Here is a 22,927-nt window from a genome sequence, read left to right as displayed (position 1 = left end):
AATGGCACCTAACGAAGAGCTTCTGCTTTGGGGGTAGGCTTTGTTTGTAAAATCTGTCATCTCAGTCCTGGGAGACAAGATAAGCATTTCTCCCATGTATATATGAAATGTCCTTTGGACAAAGATAAGGTTTCAAGATGCAGGAAAGGGCTGAAGAATACATAATTGTGTTCTTTGTCCTTTGGTTTTTAAAAAAATTGAATGTTAATATGTTAAATTTAATCAAACCATTTATAATATTGTGCTGGTAGAAGAATTTTTACAAAAAACAGTAATAGTGTAAAGTCTGTGAGAGTTGGTTCATGATATATTGATCATATTTCTAATTTGCTGTGTCACAGGTAAATCTAGAAAGTCATTTATACTTCTTTTGCATTAATAATTTTGTATAAATTACTTAGAAAGTACACAGTAATAAGTTCATTTAAAATTCATTCTTTTAGTAAAAAAATTTTGTTAAAATTCAATGACACTATAAAATATAAGAACTGAGAAATAAGTTAGACGGTCTAACTCAACTTAGTAAAAATACTGGTTATTTTGTACTGTTTAGAAAAGCTTATAGCTCAGTATTTCCTCAGTGACAATAGTTCTGTGATAATATGGCCATTGAATAACATTGACCTTTGCATGTGTGTGTACGTGTATATGCACATGTGTGTTTAGGTGGGCATTTGAGTTCATTTGAAAAATATAATCTGAAATACATAGAAATACATACATTGAAAATCTACTGGACCTTGTAGGTACTATATTCTGTCTCACATTAGAGTGTCTTTTAGTGGATCCAAGCTTCAATTTCACATGTGATCTTTGTTAATAAATAGTAAAATTAAGAGAAGTGTTTGTGGTATGAACTGTAAATAATGAGCTCTCTTGGTTAGAACATGCTACTAACAAGGCCAGAAACCTACGTTTGATGTATCTGAGTATCAAGTCACAATGTTTTCTGCTAATTTCACACATTTTATTGCTCATCTTGTCATCCTGGGTGTACTTCTCTAAACTGTTAAAATTATTTTGCTAGGTTTTTTTTTTTCCTTGCCAATTATCATCACAAGGAAGCAAACAAATTTTGTCTAAATGTTATACCAGAATTGAATTCTGCAAGGCATGTATTCTCCAATTGCACCCAGAATGAAGTGAAACTTACACTCATATCACACTAAGGGAAAAGGCCAGCCTTTACAACATCCCCTCCACTATTCCTACCCCAAGCCATTTTTCATTAATCAAATAAAATAGCCATTAATGATATTTTTCAAATCATAGCAATCATGTACAGTGGAGGTACAAAAGCAGATAAAAAACTAAAACTATGTATGAATTTTTACACCACGTATTTCAAATTCAAGCTGGAGGGCATGGTTTAAGATTGTTTAGGTTCCTATACTGGGGATGAGAAAATTCTTTATAGTATGGTTCTTGTCATACGGTTTTGGGGCTGGAATGGTAATTATAATACAAGTAATTAAATGGCTTTAACCCAGATTGATGTAGTATTTTTAATGCCAGTAGGAATCAAAGTGGTATGGTCAAATTCAATTCATATGATATTACTAGTAATTGATTATAATTTTCATTTATTGAAAGCTTTAACTCTGTACATTAAAAAATACATCAGTTTTTTATTATATTAATGTAGAAGTTTAATGCATTTATTCATCTAGTCCCTTGAGTCTGATTGACGAAGATAATTGTTCCAGAATCAGTTTTGAGTCTGGAGGAACAATTTATAAGCATGATTAAACTGTGGGGTACCTTTTAAATGTTCATGAATTTCCTAATGGTTTTTCAATTTTCAAATTGTAATCTACAGGATTCTGAAAATACAGAACAGAGGATTCAGTCTCTTATCAACTCATTAAAACATATGGTATATGAATATATATGCCGTTGTCTATTTAAGGTAAGAAACATTGTGTTTTTCACTTATAAAATATTACCTGAACCTTGATTTAATACAGTATTAGGTTAAATTATATTAAATTATACATTACTCTTTACCTACTAGAAAGGTATTAAAATTGACATTTCTGATATTTTCCCAGAATAATATTCATTACTAACCAGAATGTCTTACAGCACTTGGGATGTCATAGGGAGAAAAGTGACAAGTAAAGAAGGGAGAGCAAACCCTGGGTTAGCTGACTTAGCCCTGAACATGTCAGTAGCCACTGAAAGAGGGAACGAGGATGGATTATGTAGGTCATTTTCTAGCCAGTGTTTCTCAATCTCAGTACCTGTGACATTTTGTGCCACATAGTTATTTGTTGTGGGGGGCTGTATTGTGCATTTTAGGATATTTAATGTCACCTCTGGCCTCTACCTTCTGGTGCCATTAGCCCTCCCTTTCCCCACTGTGACAATCAAAATCATCTCTTGACACTGCTGGATGTCCCCTGGGTTGGGGAACAAAATAATTGTCTGTTCTTCACATTAACGAAGTAAACTAACACCTGATCCTGAGTTATGAAAGAAATTTGTCATAAGTCTTCAAATTATAGGGGACCCAGAGGAATATACAGTGAAACATATTTCAGAAATTTCTTAATATTATAGAAAACACAGGGGGTTTTCACTTAGGACTTTTTTTTTTAATGTCAGTCCTTGGGTATAGCTTGAGATATGTTAAAAAAACACTTTGTAAGGCAGTTAACTAAGTGAGAGGAATAGAGTTATTATGGTCCAATTATATAGGCTTCTTAGAAAATCTTGAAAAAGATATACTTAATATTGTTACTATAGAATGAGATAGTAATTTTTATGATTAGAGTGATTTTGTCGAAGATCTTTACTTCAGACAGAGAATAAACCCTTCAAAGTACCTTTCAGCACTTTGACAAGGGGTGTTATTGGAAATTCAAAGAATTATAGTTGAGCATTTCTGCAGAATTCCTTCTTTACTGAAAACTATGGATATATATTTTTCTTTTATAGGTCTTATAGTTTACTATAATTCTGAAAATCAGCTGTTTGGCCTTCAATTTTAACCTGTGTAAAATGAGGAATTGTAAGCAAATAATTGTCACTAGTTATGATCCTAGATATAAGGATGATATATCAGTAGTTTCATTCGTTATAGATTCATGATATCTTTAAACATTTTTATAATGCATTATCTCATATAAAACTTTGTAAAATTTGATTACCCAAAATTTTAAAATATTTTCAGAAAATGTTTCAAATTTAATGAGCTATATAGAAAAAAACTTTAAACATTCATTTCATCCTCTCCTCTAACTCTTAGTCCTTCATTAGAGTAAGCCAGTTCAAGATTTGATATGTTCCTTACAGTCGATTTCTTCTCTCTTCATATTCATATGTACAAATATAGAGATATAGTTTTAAAATTTTTCCTTACATTATATTTTCTTCTGTAACAACTCTTTTGTGGCAGTAGGTCCTGAAGATCTTTACATAAGTATAAATATGTTAACATTATTTTGAGTGGTTGTGTGGCATTCCATAATACAATTGTATGCTAGTACTCTACTGGTGGATATTAGATTATTTCTATATTGTTTGTTGTTATGAATGACTGCAGTTCAGTGAACATCCTGTTCAGTTCCTTCACCTTTATGTACATGTACGAGTAAGTAAGCAGTGGCTTTCTTTTCTCGGAGTTTTATGCTTTCAAGTCTTGCATTCAAGTCTTTTTTTTTTTTTTTTTTTTAAGTTTTGCCCGAGACTGACTCCACATTATTCTCAGCCTAAATTAAGTTAGCCTTTTGATCTTTTTTTTTTTAATCAATTTATTTATTTATTTATTTAATGGCTGTGTTGGGTCTTCGTTTCTGTGCGAGGGCTTTCTCTAGTTGTGGCAAGCAGGGGCCACTCTTCATCGCGGTGCGCAGGCCTCTCACTATCGCGGCCTCTCTTGTTGCGGAGCACAAGCTCCAGACGCGCAGGCTCAGTAATTGTGGCTCACGGGCCCAGCTGCTCCGCGGCATGTGGGATCTTCCCAGACCAGGGCTCGAACCCGTGTCCCCTGCATTGGCAGGCAGATTCTCAACCATTGCGCCACCAGGGAAGCCCCTCAAGTCTTTTTTTCCCCTCTTTTTTTATTGAAGTATAATTGATTCAATATTAGTTTCAGGTGCACAGCATAGTGATTTGATATTTTTATACATTACATGATAAGTCTAGCAACCATCTGCCACCATACAAAGTTATTACAATATTATTGACTATATTCCCTATGCTGTACATTACACCCCCATAACCTATTTTATAACTGGAAGTTTGTACCTCTTAATCTTCCTTATCAATTTCACTCATCTCCCAACTCCCTCCCCTCAGGCAACCACCAGTTTGTTCTCTGTATCTATGAATCTGTTTCTGTTTTGTTATGTTTGTTTTGTTTTTTAGATTCTACATAAAAGTAAAATCATATGGGGTATTTGTCTTTCTCTAACTTAATTCACTTAGCATAATACTCTCTAGGTCCGTCCATGTTGTCGCAAATGGCAAGATTTCATTATTTTTTTATGGGCAAGTAATATTGCATTGTATATATATATAATATATATATATTATATATATATAACATATATAATATATATATATTATATATATATATATATATACACACACACCACATCTTCTTTATCCATTCATCTTTGGATGGACACTTAGGATGCTTCCATATCTTGGCTATTGTAAATAATGCTGCAGTGAACATAGGGGAGCATATATCTTTTCAAATTAGTGTTTTTGTTCATTTCTTTTGAAAAATACCCCAAAAGTGCAATTGCTTGATCATATGGCAGTTCTATTTTTAAGTTTTTTGAAGAACCTCCATACTGTTTTACATAGTGGCTGTACTAATTTACAATCCCACCAACAGTGCACAAGGGTTCCCTTTTCTCCACATCCTCGTTAACCCTTGTTATTTGTTGTCTTTTTGGTTATAGCCATTCTGGACAGATGTGAGGTGATATCTCTTTGCAGTTTTAATTTGCATTTACTTGATGATTAGTGATGTTTAGCATCCTTTCATGTGTCTGTTGGTCATTTGTATGTCTTCTTTGGAAAAATGTCTATTCACGTGATTTGTCCATTTTTAAATAACAATTTACAGTTGTTATGTCTGCTCGTTGGATTGATCCCTTTATCATTATGTAATGTCTTTTTATGTCTCTTGTTACTGTCTTTATTTTAAAGTCTGTTAAATTCTGTTTTAAAGAAAGCTCAGCTTTCTTTTCATTTTCATTTTCATGGAGTTGATTTTTCCATCCCCTCACTTTAGTCTGTGTTTGTCTTTAGTTCTTAAGTGAGTCTCTTGTAGGCAGCATATATATGACTCTTGTTTTCTTTATTCATTCAGCCACTCTGTATCTTTTGATTGGAGCATTTAGTCTATTTACATTTAAAGTAATTATTGATAGGTATGTACTTATTGCCATTTTATTAATTGTTTTCTGGTTATTTTTATAGTTCATTTTTGTTTCTGTCATCTTATTTTGCACTCTTCCCTTGTGATTTGATGACTGTATTTAATTTTATGTTTGGATTCCTTTTTTTTATATGTATCTCTTATAGATTTTTAGTTTGTGTTTACCATGAGATTCATATATAATAACCTATTTGTGTGTGTGTGTGTGTGTTAAAGGTTTAAGTTGGTGCTCTCTTAAGTTTGAATGCATGCTAACAATCCTGTGTTTTTACTCACCTTCCTCCAATGTTTACTGTTTTTAACATCATATTTTATATCTTTTTGTTTTGTGTACCCTGCAAAGTTTCTGCTGAAAAGTCAGCTCATTGTCTTATGAAAGTTCCCTTGTGTATAACTAATTGCTTTTCTCTTGCTGCTTTTAAGATTCTTTCTTTATCTTTAATTTTTGCTACTTTTTAATAATGTGTCTTTGTTTAGACCTCTTTGGTTTCATCTTGTTTGGGACTCTCTGTGATTTCTGGACTTGGATGTCTTTTTCCTTTTCAGGTTAGGGACATTATCAGCTATTATTTCTTCAAATAAGTTCTTTGCCCCTTTCTCTCTCTCTTCTCCTTGTGGGACCCCTATAAAGTGAATGTTAGTATGCTTGATGTTGTCCTTGAGGTCTTTTAAACTATTCTAAAATTTTAAAATTCCTTTTTCTTTTCTTTCTCTTCAGCTTGGGTGATTTCCACTACTCTGTCTTCCAGTTTGCTGATTCGTTTCTTTTTATTATCTAATCTGTTTTGATTCCTTTCTAGTATATTTTTTATGTCAGTTATTGTATTCTTCAACTCTGTTTAGTTCATCTTTATATTTTTTCACTCTTTGTTAACCTTTTCTCTGTGTCCATCCATTCTTCTCCTGAGTTTGTTGAGCATCTTCATGATCATTAACTTGAACACTCTATTGGGTAGATTGCTTATCTCCACTTTACTTAGTTCTTCTTCTGGGGCTTTGTCTTTTTCCTTTGTTTCAAACATACTCCTCTGTCTCCTCATTTTGCTGAATTCTCTGTTTTTATTTCTATGAACTCTGTAAGTCAAGTATGTTTTCCAATCTTGGAGAATGGTTTATGTGGGAGATGTCTTATGGAGCTTAGCAGCATACCCCCTTCTACTTACCAGAGCTATATGCTCTAAGGTTGCCCCCTATGTGGGCTGCATGGACCCTTCTATTACGGCGGGGCCAACTACTGTGGTCATACTAGTCAGTGGGACTGGTCCCTGTTCTAGGTGGCTGCCAGGCCCTACCTCATGTATTGACTGCCAGGCCCTGGTGTGTGGGGCCGGGTCCCAGCATGGCTGGTCACATGGCCTGAGGATCCTGGAGCTGATGCTGGCCTCCTGATGGGCAGGACCAGGTTCTGGGGTGGCTGGCTGCAGGTCCTGGGGAGGCTGGAGCTCATGCCATCCCACTGGTGGGAGGGGCTGGGGCTGCAGGGCTTGGGGGCTGGGGAGGCTGGGGTTGGTATTGGCCTGCTGGTGTGCAGAGCTGGTTCTTGGATTGGCTGGCTGTGGGTCTGGGGTTTCTGGCTCTGGTGCTGGCCCACTGGTGGGTGGGTAAGCCCCTGACATTACTAGGCTGGAGGGAAGACTCCAAAATGGTGCTGCTAGACCAGTGCCCTGGTGGTTGAACCTTATCATTCAACCCTACCCTAACTCTTGGTTGTCTCTTAAACCTTTGTGATTGTTCAAGCAGCCTATTATATTCTTATTAGCTCCCTGTAGCTTGAGGGTGTCTCATGACCTGTCAGCGTCCTGTAGAGGAAGATATCAGTCAGCAATAGATTCAGGATGCTTTGAAGCCATATGCTCAGGGAGCAGCTTTTAAAGTATGAAAATATATACAGTCCTATGGGACTGCAAGTATAAGCCCATTTGAGCCAGGTGATCTGGTGGTGTCTCCTGACTGGCAGTTGCATAAACGGAGGCTCCTGATAAGTGTATAAGTTCTTTTCTAGGAGATACTGGCAAGCTATAGTAAGGCAGAAGGAGAGGGCAAAGACGGCATTCACTGACCTATGATCCCTGAGAGGAGTTCCATAGGCCCCTAGGTGTGTGCCAAACCTGAAGCCTGCCTCTCAGGCCAAAGCTCCAGTACAAGCAAATAGGCTTCTTTCACAGAAAGATGGGGGTGTGTCATTATGTTGTCTGTGCAGAACCTTGGAGATAGTAGCCTGCCAAGAACTGTCTCTCCAATTGTTAAGTCCCATGGGACCCAGGAATGCAAGCTCCCTTGGCCTCCAGAGCCATATGATCAAGGGATGGCCCCTTGGCTGTAGCTACAAAAATCAGGGCTCCAAAAGTATATAAAGCTCACTTCTGAGAGATACTGGTGCCCTGGAGCATGGCAGAGAGAGAGTGAGAACAGGTTGCCTACTGGCTGTAGGGAGGCAGAGGGGGAACATAAAGATGGCGCCCACCAGAAAAAGAAAAAAAATAAGAAAGGTGGCACCCACTGGCTAGAGCAAGGCTGAGGGAGAGTGCAAATATGGCGCCTGATGCCTGGAGTGAGGCAGAGCATGTGCGGAAAGATGGCACTCACCCGAAAAGGAAAAAACAATGATGGCACCTGTTGGCTAGCAGACAGAGGTTGCAAAGATGGTGCCCACTAGCCTATGTACCCAGAGAGTGTTCCAGCAAGTTCTTAGACATGTGTGTTAGATTAGATGCCTGCCTCTCAGGCCAATGCTTTAATCTACCCAAGTGAAGCTATTTCACTTAAAGTCTGAGCTCCATCGGCTGCTTCTGAGCTGGGCCCTGAGGCAGGTGAGTCCCAGCATAGGAGCCCTTTTTGAGCTGTTTCTCAGAAGCGTACAGTCTTGTGGATGTCGTTGTTGTGAGCCCAGTTGATTTGCAAAGCTAGATATTTTGGGAGCTTGTTACTCAGGTGCAGGTCTTTAAAGTTGGGGTGCCTAGTATGGGGTCAAACCCTTCATTCCTCAAGAAGAGGTCTGGGTTTTGAGTTTCCTCCTAACTTTGGGTCACTGTTCCAGGGGTGGGTTTTATGGCAAGACTGTATCCCAGCCTGTCCTACCCACTTTGATGTGGTTTTCTTCTCTTTTGCCCAGTGTATGGTAATTGCTCAGCCAGCCTGTAGGTATTTCTCAGAGGAAATTGTTCCTTATTTAGCTGTAGACTTGGTGTGTCTATAGGAGGAAGTGAGTTCAGGATCTTCCTGTGTCACTGTCTTGAACCAGAACTCTAGATTTCTTAATGGAAGTATAATGGCTGGTCCAAGGATATAAACTTCTGAAATTTTTTTTGGCATTATCAAATTGCCTTCTAAAAGGTTTTTATTACCAGTTATTATTCCTACTCACAGAGTAATTAAGGTATCTTCTTTGCATCCTTGTCAACTCTGGATTTTATCACTGTTTTTAATTTTGTAGTTTATAAATATCTTATTCTTCTTTCTTCTATTTACTTTTATTAAGGTTGTTTATTTTTACCTTCCCCCTTACTTGCCATATTTGTCTGTTTGTCATATTTGTCTATTTTCTTTGCATTTTAAAGAATAAGTTTTGCTTTTAGAATAAGTCTATGTTAATTAATGTTTTAATATTTTCTTTTTTAATCATTGATTTATTTTTTGATCTCTATATTACTTAATTTGCATGGTTCATTTTTTATCTTAAACTGGAACTCCCTACCCAATAAATAATTGCCCATCCCTCATCCCCCCATCCCCTGGTAACCACCATTCTGCTTTCTGTCTCTATGAATCTGACTACTCTTGGTACCTCATATAAGTGGAGTCATATAAGTGTTTGTCCTCTGCTTATTCACTTAGCATAATGTTTTCAAAGTTCATGTATGTTGTCAATGTGTGTTTTAAAATGCCCATTCTGTCTCCCTTCCTCCCTGAGCCTCTTTGCCCCCCTCCTGCCCCACAAGTTCAGGAATCCACAGTGCTCTCTCAGGAGTTGGCCCTTGTGTCTCTCCTCTCTCTTCATTCCTGCGCAGAAGGGCTTTTCCTAGAGACTCTGCCATCCTCATTCGCTTAGTGATTCATCTCGGAGCCAGAGCCAAATGAAATGGAATTTCATTCCCAGTAAGGCTGGTCCTAAAGTTTGTGCTCATAAACTTGCTTTACAGTAATCTATATACTTTGAGTTTTTGTGCTCTGCCCACTCTGTTTCTCCCGCCTATGCCAGAAGCATTGCTCCAGTGGACCCAGGGCCCCAAGCCTGAGGGGAGGCCCCAGGATGTTCTGTACCTGTGGGGTGGTTGGAGTGGTGACAGCAAGGGGGTACAGTTTAAACATGGAATTGCATTTTTATTACTTGATTGCTGCTGCTGCTGCTGTCACCAAGGGAGTAAGGGAGCTTCTGGTACGGCTGCTTCTTACTGCAGTTCATGCTTTAATATCTACCCCTAGGAGGGAGTTTGAAACAGTAAAAGGGCAGTTCAGGGGATAGAGAGCGGCAGCACCTGTACCACCCTGCCACCAGACTTAGCAAGTCTGAACGTAGCTTTAATCTTTTTTATTTTCTAGTGAATATATTATATGTTCTTATTTTATTTTCAGTGATACATTATACTTACTGATGAGATTTAAATCATTCTGTCATATTTTAATAATGTAATTAAAAAAGGATATGATAAGCATTTCAGTACCAAGATGATTTAATGTACAATATCAGTGAAGTTTAGTGAGCGTTACTTCTTTTTCGCAGAAAATTTTGAAAATATAATAAAGTAAATGTTTAAAATGACCAATAATCCCAGAGAGTTACTTCTTTTATGTCACTTTACCTTTTAAAAGTATATTTAAGTTAGGCTAAAGCCAGCATTTTGTTGCACTAGGAGAGGGGTTGTAGGCTTACCATCCCAACATTTTAGTACCCACCTGGAATTTTTCATTGCCTATCTTGAGTAATACTTTTCTACTGTGAACAGTTGAAATTATTTTTTAAAAATGCTACAGTTTATAATTCTTAAGACAATTATTTTTATTTTAACATCTTTTTGGAGTATAATTGTTTTACAATGGTGTGTTAGTTTCTGATTTATAACAAAATGAATCAGCTATACATATACATATATCCCCATATCTCCTCCCTCTTGCATCTCCCTCCCATCCTCCCTATCCCGCCCCCCCCCCGCAAGGTGGTCACAAAGCACCGAGCTGATCTCCCTGTGCTATGCGGCTGCTTCCCACTACCTATCTATTTCACATCTGGTAGTATATATAAGTCCATGCCACTGTCTCACTTCATCCCAGCTTATGCTTCCTCTTCCCCGTGTCCTTAAGTCCATTATCTACGCCTGCGTCTTTATTCCTGTCCTGCCCCTAGGTTCTTCAGAACCGTTTTTTTTTTTTTTTTAGATTCCATATATATGTGTTAGCATACGGTATTTGTTTTTCTCTAACTTACTTCACTCTGTATGACAGACTCTAGGTCCATCCATCTCGCTACAAGTAACTCAATTTGGTTTCTTTTTATGACTGAGTAATATTCCATTGTCTATATGTGCCACATCTTCATTATCCATTCATCTGTCTGTGGACACTTAGGCTGCTTCCATGTCCTGGCTATTGTAAATAGAGCTGCAGTGAACATTGTGATACATGACTCCTTTTGAATTATGGTTTTCTCAGGGTATATGCCCAGTAGTGGGATTCCTGGTTTGTATGGTAGTTCTATTTTTAGTATTTTAAGGAACCTCCATACTGTTCTCCATAGTGGCTTTATCAATTTACGTTCCCACCAACAGTGTAAGAAGCTTCCCTTTTCTCCACATCCTCTCCAGCATTTATTGTTTGTAGATTTTTTGATGATGGCCATTGTGACTGGTGTGAGGTGATACCTCATTGTAGTTTTGATTTGCATTACTCTAATGATTAGTGATGTTTCATGTGTTTGTTGCCAATCTTTATATCTTCTCTGGAGAAATGTCTGTTTAGGTCTTCTGACCATTTTTGGATTGGTTGTTTGTTTTTTTGATATTAAGTTGCATGAGCTGCTTGTAAATTTTGGAGGTTAATCCTTTGTCAGTTGCTTCATTTGCAAATATTTTCTCCCATTCTGAGGGTTGTCTTTTCATCTTGTTTATGGTTTCCTTTGCTGTACAAAAGCTTTTAAGGTTCATTAGGTCCCATTTGTTTATTTTTCTTTTTATTTCCATTTCTCTAGGAGGTGGGTCATAAAGGATCTTGCTGTGATTTATGTCATAGAGTGTTCTGCCTATGGTTTCCTCTAAGAGTTTTATAGTGTCTGGCCTTATATTTAGGTCTCTAATCCATTTTGAGTTTCTTTTTGTGTATGGTGTTAGGGAGTGTTCTAATTTCATTCTTTTACATGTAGCTGTCCAGTTTTCCCAGCATCATGTATTGAAGAGGCTGTCTTTTCTCCATTGTATATTCTTGCCTCCTTTATCAAAAATAAGGTGACTATATGTGCGTGGGTTTATCTCTGGGCTTTCTAGCCTGTTCCATTGGTCTATATTTCTGTTTTTGTGCCAGTACCATACTGTCTTGATTACTGTGGCTTTGTAGTATAGTCTGAAGACAGGGAGCCTGATTCCTCCAGCTCGGTTTTTCTTTCTCAAGATTGCTTCAGCTACTCGGGGTCTTTTGTGTTTCCATACAAATTGTGAAAATTTTTGTTCTAGTTCTGTGAAAAATGCCATTGGTAGTTTGATAGGGAATGCATTGAATCTGTAGACTGCTTTGAGTAGTAGAGTCATTTTCACAATATTGATTCTTCCAATCCAAGAACATGTTATATCTCTCCATCTGTTTGTATCATCTTTAATTTCTTTCATCAGTGTCTTATAGTTTTCTGCATACAGGTCTTTTGTCTCCTTAGGTAGGTTTATTCCTAGGTATTTTATTCTTTCTGTTGCAGTGGTAAATGGGAGTGTTTCCTTAATTTCTCTTTCAGATTTTTCATCATTAGTGTATAGGAAGACAAGAGATATCTGTGCATTAACTTTGTATCCTGCTACTTTACCAAATTTGTTGATTAGCTCTAGTACTTTTCTCGTAGCATCTTTAGGATTCTCTATATAGTATCATGTCATCTGCAAACAGTGATAGTTTTACTTCTTCTTTTCCGAATTGGATTCGTTTTATTTCTTCTTCTTCTCTGATTGCTGTGGCTAAAACTTTCAAAACTATGTTGAATAATAGTGCTGAGGGTTGACAACCTTGTCTTGTTCCTGATCTTAGTGGAAATGGTTTCAGTTTTTCACCATTGAGAACGATGTTGGCTGTGGGTTTGCCATATATGGCCTTTATTATGTTGAGGTAAGTTCCCATTGTGCCTACTTTCTGGAGAGTTTTTATCATAAATTGGTGTTGAATTTTGTTGAAAGCTTATTCTGCATCTATTGATATGATCATATGGTTTTTCTCCTTCAGTTTGTTAGTATGGTTTATCACATTGATTTGTGTATATTGAAGACTCCTTGCATTTCTGGGATAAACCCCACTTGATCACGGTGTATGATCCTTTTAATGTGCTGTTGCATTCTGTTTGCTAGTATTTTTTTGAGGATTTTTGCATCTATGTTCATTAGTGATATTGGCCTGTAGTTTTCTTTCTTTGTGACATCTTTGTCTGGTTTTAGTATCAGGGTGATGGTGGCCTCATAGAATGAGTTTGGGAGTGTTCCTCCATCTGCTATATTTTGGAGGCGTTTGAGAAGGATAGGTGTTAGCTCTTCTCTAAATGTTTGATAGAATTCGCCTGTGAAGCCATCTGGTCCTGGGCTTTTGTTTGCTGGAAGATTCTTTATCACAGTCTCAATTTCAGTGCTTGTGATTGGTCTGTTTATATTTTCTATTTCTTCCTGGTTCAGTCTCAGAAGGTTGTGCTTTTCTATGAATTTGTCCATTTCTTCCAGGTTGTCCCTTTTATTGGCATATAGTTTCTTGTAGTAATCTCTCATGATCCTCTGTATTTCTGCCATGTCAGTTGTTACTTCTCCTTTTTCATGTCTAATTCTGTTGATTTGAGTCTACTCCCTTTTTTTCTTGATGAGTCTGTCTAATGCTTTATCAATTTTGTTTATCTTCTCAAAGAACAAGCTTTTAGTTTTATTGATCTTTGCTATTGTTTCCTTCATTTCTTTTTCATTTATTTCTGATCTGATCGTTTTGATTTCTTTCCCTCTGTGGGTTTTTTTTTTTTGTTCTTCTTTCTCTAATTGCTTTAGGTCTAAGGTTATGTTGTTTGTTTGAGATGTTTCTTGTTTCTTGAGGTAGGATTGTATTGCTATAATCTTCCCACTTAGAACTGCTTTTGCTTCATCCCATAGGTTTTGGGTGGTTGTGTTTTCATTGTTGTTTGTTTCTAGGTATTTTTTGATTTCCTCTTTGATTTCTTTAGTGATCTCTTGGTTATTAAGTAGTGTATTGTGTAGCCTCCATGTGTTTGTATTTTTTACCGATTTTTCCTGTAATTGATATCTAGTCTCATAGCGTTGTGGTCAAAAAAGATACTTGATACTATTTCAATTTTCTTAAATTTACCAAGGCTTGATTTGTGACCCAAGATATGATCTATCCTGGAGAATGTTCCATGAGCACTTGAGACGAAAGTGTATTCTGTTGTTTTGGATGGAATGTCCTATAAATATCAATTAAGTCCATCTTGTTTAGTGTCTCATTTAAAGCTTTTGTTTCCTTATTTAATTTCATTTTGGATGATCTGTCCATTGGTGATAGCGGGGTGTTAAAGTCCCCTACTCTGGGGATTTCCCCTTTTATGGCTGTTACCATTTGCCTTATGTATTGAGGTGCGCCTATGTTGGATGCATAAATATTTACAATTGTTATATCTTTTTCTTGGATTGATCCCTTGATCATTATGTAGTGTCCTTCTTTGTCTCTTGTAATAGTCTTTATTTTAAAGTCTATTTTATCTGATATGAGAATTGCTACTCCAGCTTTCTTTTGATTTGCATTTGCATGGAATATCTTTTTTCATCCCCTCACTTTCAGTCTGTATGTGTCCCTAGGTCTGAAGTGGGTCTCTTGTAGACAGCATATATACGAGTCTTGTTTTTGTATCCATTCAGCCAGTCTGTGTCTTTTGGTTGGAGCATTTAATCCATTTACATTTAAGGTAATTATTGATATGTATGTTCCTACCATTTTCTTAATTGTTTGGGTGTGCCATTGTAGTTCTTTTCATTCTCTTGTGTTCCCTGCCTAGAGAAGTTCCTTTCGCATTTGTTGTAAAGCTGGTTTGGTGGTGCTGAATTCTCTTAGCTTTTGCTTGTCTGTAAAGGTTTTAATTTCTCCATCGAATCTGAATGAGATTCGTGCTTGGTAGAGTAATCTCGGTTGTAGGTTTTTCCCTTTCATCACTTCAAATATGTCCTGCCACTCCCTTCTGGCTTGCAGAGTTTTTGCTGAAGGATCAGCTGTTAAGTTTATGGAGATTCTCTTGTATGTTATTTGTTGTTTTGCCCTTGCTGCTTTTAATATTTTTTCTTTGTGTTTAATTTTTGATAGTTTGATTAATATGTGTCTTTGCGTGTTTCTCCTTGTATTTATCCTTTATGGGACTCTCTGCCCTTCCTGAAGTTGACCTTTTCCTCTCCCTTATTAGGGAAATTTTCAACTATAATCTCTTCAAATATTTTCTCAGTCCCTTTCTTTTTCTCTTCTTCTTCTTTGGGACCCCTATAATTCAAATGCTGGTGCCATTAATATCGTCCCAGAGGTCTCTAAGACTGTCCTCAATTCTTTTCATTCTTTTTTCTTTATTCTTTATTCTGCTCTGTGGTAGTTATTTCCACTATTTTATCTTCCAGGTCACTTATCCGTTCTTCTGCCTCAGTTATTCTGCTATTGATTACTTCTAGAAAATTTTTAATTTCATTTATTGTGTCATTCATCATTGTTTGTTTGCTCTTTAGTTCTTCTAGGTCCTTGTTAGACGTTTCTTGTATTGTCTCCATTCTATTTCCAAGATTCTGGATCATCTTTACTCTCATTACTCTGAATTCTTTTTCAGGTAGACTGCCTACTTCCTCTTCATTTGTTTGGTCTAGTGGGTTTTTACCTTGCTCTTTCACCTTCTGTGTGTTTCTCTGTCTTCTCATTTTGCTTAACTTACTGTGTTTGGGGTCTCCTTTTTTGCAGGCTGCAGGTTCGTAGTTCCCGTTGTTTTTGGTGTCTTCCTCCAGTGGCTAAGGTTGGTTCAGTGGGTTGTGTAGGCTTCCTGGTGGAGGGGACTAGTGCCCATGTTCTGGTGGATGAGTCAGGATCTTGTCTTTCTGGTGGGCAAAACTGCATCTGGTGGTGTGTTTTGGCATGTCTGTAACCTTTTTATGATTTTAGGCAGCCTTTCTGCTAATGGGTGGGGTTGTGTGCCTGTCTTGCTAGTTGTTTAGCATAGGGTGCCAAGCACTGTAGGTTGCTGGTCATTCAGATGGAGATCTCTGGGAGAGCTTTTGCCATTTCATATTACATGGAGCCAGGAGGTCTCTGGTAGACAAGTGTCCTGAACTCAGCTCTCCCACCTCAGAGGCACAGCCCTGACACCCGGCCAGAGCACCAAGACCCTGTCAGTCACATGGGTCAGAAGAAAAGGAAGAAAAAAAGAAAGAAAGAAAGAAAAAAAAATAACATAAAGTTATTAAAATAAAAAATAATTATTAAAAAAAAGTTAAAAAGTAGTAAAAAAAAAGAAAAAAAGAGAAAAAAGGAAAAAAAGAAAGAAAGAAAGAAGAGAGCATCCAAACCAAAAAACAATTCTACCAGTCAGAACAAGCGCTAAAAGCTATGCTAAAAAAAAAAAAACAAAAACGGACAGACAGAACCCTAGGACAAATGGTAAAAGCAAAGCTATACAGACAAAAGTCACACAAAGAAGCATATACATACACACTCACAAAAAGAAAAAGGAAAAAAATATATATATATCTATATATAAACAGAGGAAGAGAGCAACCAAATCAATAAACAAATCTACCAATGATAATAAACTAAATACTAAACAAATATAAACATAAAACCAGGAACAAATTAGACGCAGAAAGCAAGCCCCAAGCCCACAGTAGCTCCAAAAGTCCACCGCCTCAATTTGGGACAATTTGTTGTCTCTTCAGGTATTCCAAACATGCAGGGTACATCAAGTTGATTGTGGAGATTTAATCCGCTGCTCCTTAGGCTGTTGGGAGAAATTTCCCTTTCTCTGTTTGCCCAGCTTCTGGGGTTCAGCTTTGGATTTGGCCCTGCCTCTGCGTATAGGTCACCTGAGGGCGTCTCTTCTTGGCTCAGACAGGACAGGGTTAAAGTAGCAGCTGACTAGAGGCCTCTGGCTCACACAGGCCAGGGGGAGAGAGGGGTATGGAATGCGGGGCGAGCCTGCGGCGGCAGAGGCCAGCATGACATTGCAACAGCCTGAGGCCCACCGTTTGTTCTCCCAGGGATGTTGTCCCTGCATCACGTGACCCTGGCAGTGGGGGGCTGCACAGGCTCCCTGGAGGGGAGGTGTGGATAGTGACCTGTGCTTGCACACAGGTTTATTGTTGGCTGCAGCAGCAGCGTTTGCGTTTCATGCCCGTCTGTGGTGTCCACGCTGATAGCCGTGGCTTTCGCGCATCTCTGGAGCTTGTTTAGGCGGTGCTCTGAATCCCTTCTCTTCGCGCACCCTGAAACAATGGTCTCTTGCCTCTTAGGCAGGTCCATACTTTTTCCCGGACTCCCTCCTGGCTAGCTGTGGCGCACTAGCCCCCTTCAGGCTGTGTTCACGCAGCCAACCCCAGTCCTCTCCCTGGGATCTGACCTCCAAAGCACGAGCCTCAGCTCCCAGCCCCCACCCGTCCCGGCGGGTGAGCAGACAAACCTCTCAGGCTGGTGAGTGCTGGTCGGCACCGATCCTCTGTGCGGGAATCTTTCCGCTTTGCCCTCTGCACCCGTATTGCTGCGTGGCTCCGAAGCTTCCCCACCACCACCCCCCGTCTCTGCCAGTGAAGGGGCTTCCTAGTGTGTGGAAACTTTTCCTCCTTCACAGCTCCCTCCCAGAGGTGCAGGTCCTGTCCCTATTTTTTTTGTCTCTGTTTTTTTTTTTTTTCTTTTGCCCTACCCAGGTACATGGGGAGTTTTTTGCCTTTGAGCAGTCTGAGGTCTTCTGCCAGCATTCAGTAGGTGTTCTGTAGGAGTTGTTCCACATGTAGTTGTATTTCTGATGTATTTGTGGGGAGGAAGGTGATCTTCACATCTTACTCCTCCGCCATCTTGAAGGTCTCTTAAGACATGTTTTTAATTGATAATGGAATATCTGTTTTGTAAAATTTGTATTTCTATAGGAGTAATATTAAATCTATTCATCTTGAATTCAGCATTCCATAGAGTTTCAGTGGTGAATAAAAATTCAAAAAGCACATTAATTGTAAAACTGAGGTGCATTTCTCAAGATTTAGCACTCTAACCTTACTTAGGAAGGAACCAATTTTATATTTTAGTGAAAGGTTTTCGGTTTTTAGCAGTCAGCGTCACGTTAAACTGACTGCCAGAGCTTCTCTCATGCTGATTTTGCTGTTGTGTTAGTGAGAGCAGTATGACAACAATAGACTCTTGAAATAGAGAATGATTAGTATTCACGTCACATTGACCTGAAAGCATCTTGACCTGGAACAGAAAAATGATTGACTTGTTTTATAGCAGAAAATTTAGACTTTTAATGAACTAAACCAAATGGGGAAAATTGTCTAGTACTTTCAGTTTAGATTATTAGCTATATCATTCTTTTTTTTTCATGAGTTCAAAAGTGTTTATTTCAGCAACCTAAGTACCTTAGGCAATTATAAGATAAGTAGCACATTTGATTTCCCCAAACTTATGGTGATTATAGTAAAACTATGTACAAGTTAGTACCTTTACATATCATTTCTTCATCACAGTTTGTTTTAAATAGATACAAAATAATGGAATTTGTTGGCGTATTAAATAATTTCCAACTATATTGGGCGAGAGTACAGAAAAGGGTTGAAGAAAATGTTGCAAGACCATATGATTCTTACTGTTTCCCCTTCCTCATGGAAGTATTGTCTAAAAGGTTTGAAATGGTATAGGAAGAATGTCTGGTGATTATATAAATAGAAGTTTTTTCATGCAAAGTCCTTCTAAGCTTTATGCCTATGCAGCTCACCTTGCCTCTTTCTTCAAATGAATTTGCTAGTTGATTGATTAAAATTCAGGTGAATATTATGTTTTACAAATAAAATAATTATAGCATCTCATGATTGTATTTATCTTACATCTCATTTAATTTGAATCATGGTATTTTTCCTTTCAAAATGTGTTTTCTTATAATAAAAACATGGAAGTTGTCTGGTTGGGTGTTTAGAAATTTTATAACCTGTGGTTATTAAAGTGAATCTTGGTAATTTAGATAATTTTCTTCTGCTTAGATAACTTTGAAACTTTTAGTATTGTATCTAACCCTTTAGAGTTCCTGGAAGTATAGGTAAATGTGCATGGAATTCTTTTTTAAAATGTATGATATAGCTTCAAGCACAAGTGTGAGTGCCTAAGTTCTATCCTATATCAACTTCTTTGAGATTAAAACAAGATTTTTCTTCATATGGTAACATCTACTTAAGACTTTTCATTAAACATATTTGAAAGCAATGAATATTATAGAGTAGAAATAAAATGAATGAATTATAGTTTCTACTGCTTCTTAGTCTCTGAGATTTGTGGGATTTATGGAATATTTTTGAAATAAATTTCCTTTCCAATATTACGTACTATATCTTTTTACTGTAAAGCAGATAGTTACTATCTGTCGCCTTTTAAGACTTACAGTGTTCTTGGCACTAAGAGCTTTAGCACATTGTTAATTAATTCCTACAACAATTCTATTATATAAAGGAAGAAGCCAAGATTTAGAGCTTTAACCTTTCTCTGGGTTACTCAGATGTAGTGGGTGTTGGAGCTAGAATTCAAACCCATTTTGCATGATGCCAAAGACGTCTTGGTAATAGGATGTGGTTAAAACAAACCATTACATTTGGAAATGTGAACTTCTTATCAGCTATAAAGTTGACTTGAAGATTCCCTCATATTGTACTAATCCTGCTCTAATAGTCTCACTCTTTTTGAATTTTTACTAGAGTATGATGTGTGTGTGATGGCATGGTATGGAATATGTGGCTGACGTATAGCATCCAGTGGTCTACTGTCTCTTAACTGTTTTTCTTCATTCAGCTAGTTAATTATGTAGATGATCAATTGAAATTTTGTTTATTATGTATCCTCTTGATATTAAATTATTTCGTAATAGAACCCAAGCATACTGAAATAAATTGAACTTAAATTAAAAGACCCAAATTTTCCGACTCATAAGCAGGGAAGATCAAGGATATTATAGGTCCAAAATGTTTTCTAAACTCTGGTTATTGACAGGTTATTTTTTTTGAAACAAATATTCAGAAAATCCTTAAGCTTGATTAATTCATTCTTGATTTTACCTCAGTGTAATTGGAAATGTGTCCTCTGTCACTCAGTAAACTGTATTTTTAGGTTTATTCTTGAATTTTCATTGTTCCTCATTACAAAATCATTGTTAAATTCTTATGGCTAAAGGGATTCATTGGTACAGCTAGGCAACCAGACAGCTGCCATAAACAGCTTTCTTCTGCCGTCTCCCAGTTGGAAAATCATAGAAGATGATCCTGGTCGGCCTGGCTTGGGTCATACGGCATCCCTTGTACCATTATCTGTGGTGCGATATATTGAGATTGGGCCAACTTGATTATAGGCTGATCCCTAAGGTCAGGATGTCTTCTGTGACCAGAAAACAAAGAAAAGAATGACCACCATTACCCATTTACTGACTACATAATATGCGCCTATGTTTTGCCAACATTTTAGAGCTTGGGCTCAGTAATAATCAGTAAAGTAGTTCATTGACTCCAGTGGATAATCTGGGGCTCAGAGAGTTGTAGAGCCTTCTCTTCTCTCCACTAACACTAGAGACTACATTACTCTTCCTTAGTTCAAAGAAAGAAATGGCTAAATAAATGTATTAATACTGTGTGTGCATTATATGTGTGTAAAAAAGAATTAACTATATTATTAAGTGATAAAGCCTTCAAAGTAATACATTTATTGTCTTGTTTATCTTAATCATTATTTCTTTATCTTAGATGAGGGATGCTCATTTACAATATTCGTTAGTGTGTAAAATAAGCATCTTACTACCTTATACAGCTAGTTACTGTTCAATCCCAAACCTGAATTCCTTTTTTAAATATTCTCTTTTTTTATATTTATTTATTTATTTATTTATTTTTTGGATGCGTTGGGTCTTAGTTGTGGCATGCGGGATCTTTCATTGCGGAGAGTGGGCTCTTCAGTGCAGTGCGCGGGCTTCTCTCTAGTTGTGATGCACAGGCTCCAGAGTGCGTGGGCTCAGTAGTTGTGGCATGCGGGCTTAGTTGCCTTGCGGCATGTGGGATCTTAGTTCCCCGACCAGGGATTGAACCGATGTCCAGTGCATTGCAAGACGGATTCTTAACCATTGGACCACCAGCGAAGTCCCCAGCCAAACCTGAATTCTAACCTTCTAATTCCTAAGAACATTACACATCTCTCCCAATGATATGCCTTGCTTTTTATATATTTTAAGTCACATGGTAGCTATTTTATATACACTGTAGTTGGTTGTAACTGTTTTTCTCATACCTGAGTGATGGCCATCTGCTTCCAGTTTTTAATGCTTTATTTTCACTCATTGACTATGTTGTAGTTGTGAACATATGTTTGTTTTTTAGTTATTCACTTAATACATATTTATTGAATACTTGCTATATATATATATATGTATATATACACACACAAACATACCCAATATATACTTTTATAAAATAAATTATTCTTTTGTATTGTATTATTCAAGACACTGGATTTTTCCAACAGAGGGGTGGTTTTCTTGCAGGCAAGGAGATCACTTGCTCCTAGTATTTACAGGAGGATCTTTTTTTGTTGAGCATATCTTTTGCATATATTGTATTATAATATCCTTATATTTATCTGTAGGTTTATAAGCATGCACAGATATAATATTAGATATGAATAAAGTACTATTTACAATATGGGAAAAACTAAATAAAGTTTGAATTAGAACTTGGTAGGAAAGATGGTGCTTGAGCAGATGGTTTTGTTATGTTAGTAAACTGGTTGCTGTTTTTTTTTTATGGAAATGATATAAGCTTATTTTAGAAAGTTTGCAAAATACACCTGAGAAAAAAATAAGGAAATAAAAATAACCTGTAATCTCAAAAATAAATCACTGATAAAAATTTTGATATCTATTTCTAATTTCTTTTGAAGATATATATCCATATCTGTTTATATAAACATATTTGTTTAAATAAACAATATAAGCTATGCTATATACTTTGATTTGACTGTTATTCATGATAGACTTTTGAACATTTATTTCAGTTTTCCCTCCATTATAAAAAGCCTTGCGGGACTTCCCTGCTGGTCCAGTGATTAAGACTCCATGCTACCAATGTAGGGGGCCTGGGTTTGATCCCTGGACAGGGAACTAGATCCCACATGCATGCCGCAACTAAGAGTTCACGTGCCGCAACTAAGAGTCCACATGCCACAACTAAGAGTCCGCATGCCACAACCAAAGACCCTGCATGACGCAATGAAGATCCCGCACGCTACACTGAAGATCCCACGTGCCACAGCGAAGATCCCGTGTGCCATGACTAAGACCCGGCACAGCCAAATAAATAAATAAATATTTTAAAAACCTTGCAATGAATATCCTTATTTCTTCTCTAGTAGTAGATTTATGATCCCTTGCATAAAGTTCTAGAAGTGAAGTTTCTTGATTTAGGGGCATACAGAATATTCAGAAGAATATAACATACACAATGACAAATTGAAGATTACTAATGCAAAAGGTTGATCTGGTTAGTAATGACTAATCTAAACCTCACAATCATATTTCAGCTAGTTAAATCTGGTTTTTTTTAATGAGATGTACACACTGATTAATCCTTAGCACTGTCTCTAAAAGTGTTAGCACTCTCTCTATACTCTCATCCCCAACTTAGAAGAGTTGTCATATGTAGATGCCACCTGAATAGTCATTTCTTATATTGATAAAAGTAGATTATTAGATGACAGAATACAGATTTTGTGAACCAAAACTTAAGGACTATGCTTTTCCAAAAACACAAATTTAGAAAAAGCAAGATAACATCTGTTATTCTTTTCAGGCTGATCAGTTGATGTTCGCTTTGCATTTCGTTCGAGGCATGCATCCTGAACTTTTTCAAGAAAATGTAAGTGGAAGGAAAGGAGAAAAATGTTAAAAGAGTTGCATAGAAATCTGGTAATGGGCGGACTTATGGTTAGACTAGAAGTTACTTAAGGCTAGAAATTACATGTCAATCTATTTTTTACTTAGTTAGAAGTTTAGTGTAAGATGCTGATTTACAGTTCTACTCTCCTTTGGGTGAGCCCAGTATTCTGAAGCAATGGTAAGGCAGGGAA

General features: G+C 37.1%; 1 protein-coding gene across 1 annotated transcript in view; it reads left to right on the top strand.

The window, feature by feature from the left end:
• Positions 1-22,927, top strand: part of DYNC2H1 (dynein cytoplasmic 2 heavy chain 1) — a 367,421-nt gene that overhangs the window by 176,281 nt on the left and 168,213 nt on the right. The window contains exons 70-71 of the mRNA XM_061204011.1: positions 1,820-1,909; positions 22,651-22,716. Of these exons, the coding sequence (XP_061059994.1) occupies positions 1,820-1,909; positions 22,651-22,716 (156 nt within the window). The remainder of the gene's footprint in view (positions 1-1,819; positions 1,910-22,650; positions 22,717-22,927) is intronic.

Source organism: Eubalaena glacialis, chromosome 10 (assembly GCF_028564815.1).
Source record: "Eubalaena glacialis isolate mEubGla1 chromosome 10, mEubGla1.1.hap2.+ XY, whole genome shotgun sequence".
NCBI classification, from domain to species: domain Eukaryota; kingdom Metazoa; phylum Chordata; class Mammalia; order Artiodactyla; family Balaenidae; genus Eubalaena; species Eubalaena glacialis.
This window is presented reverse-complemented; position numbering and strand designations above follow the sequence as displayed.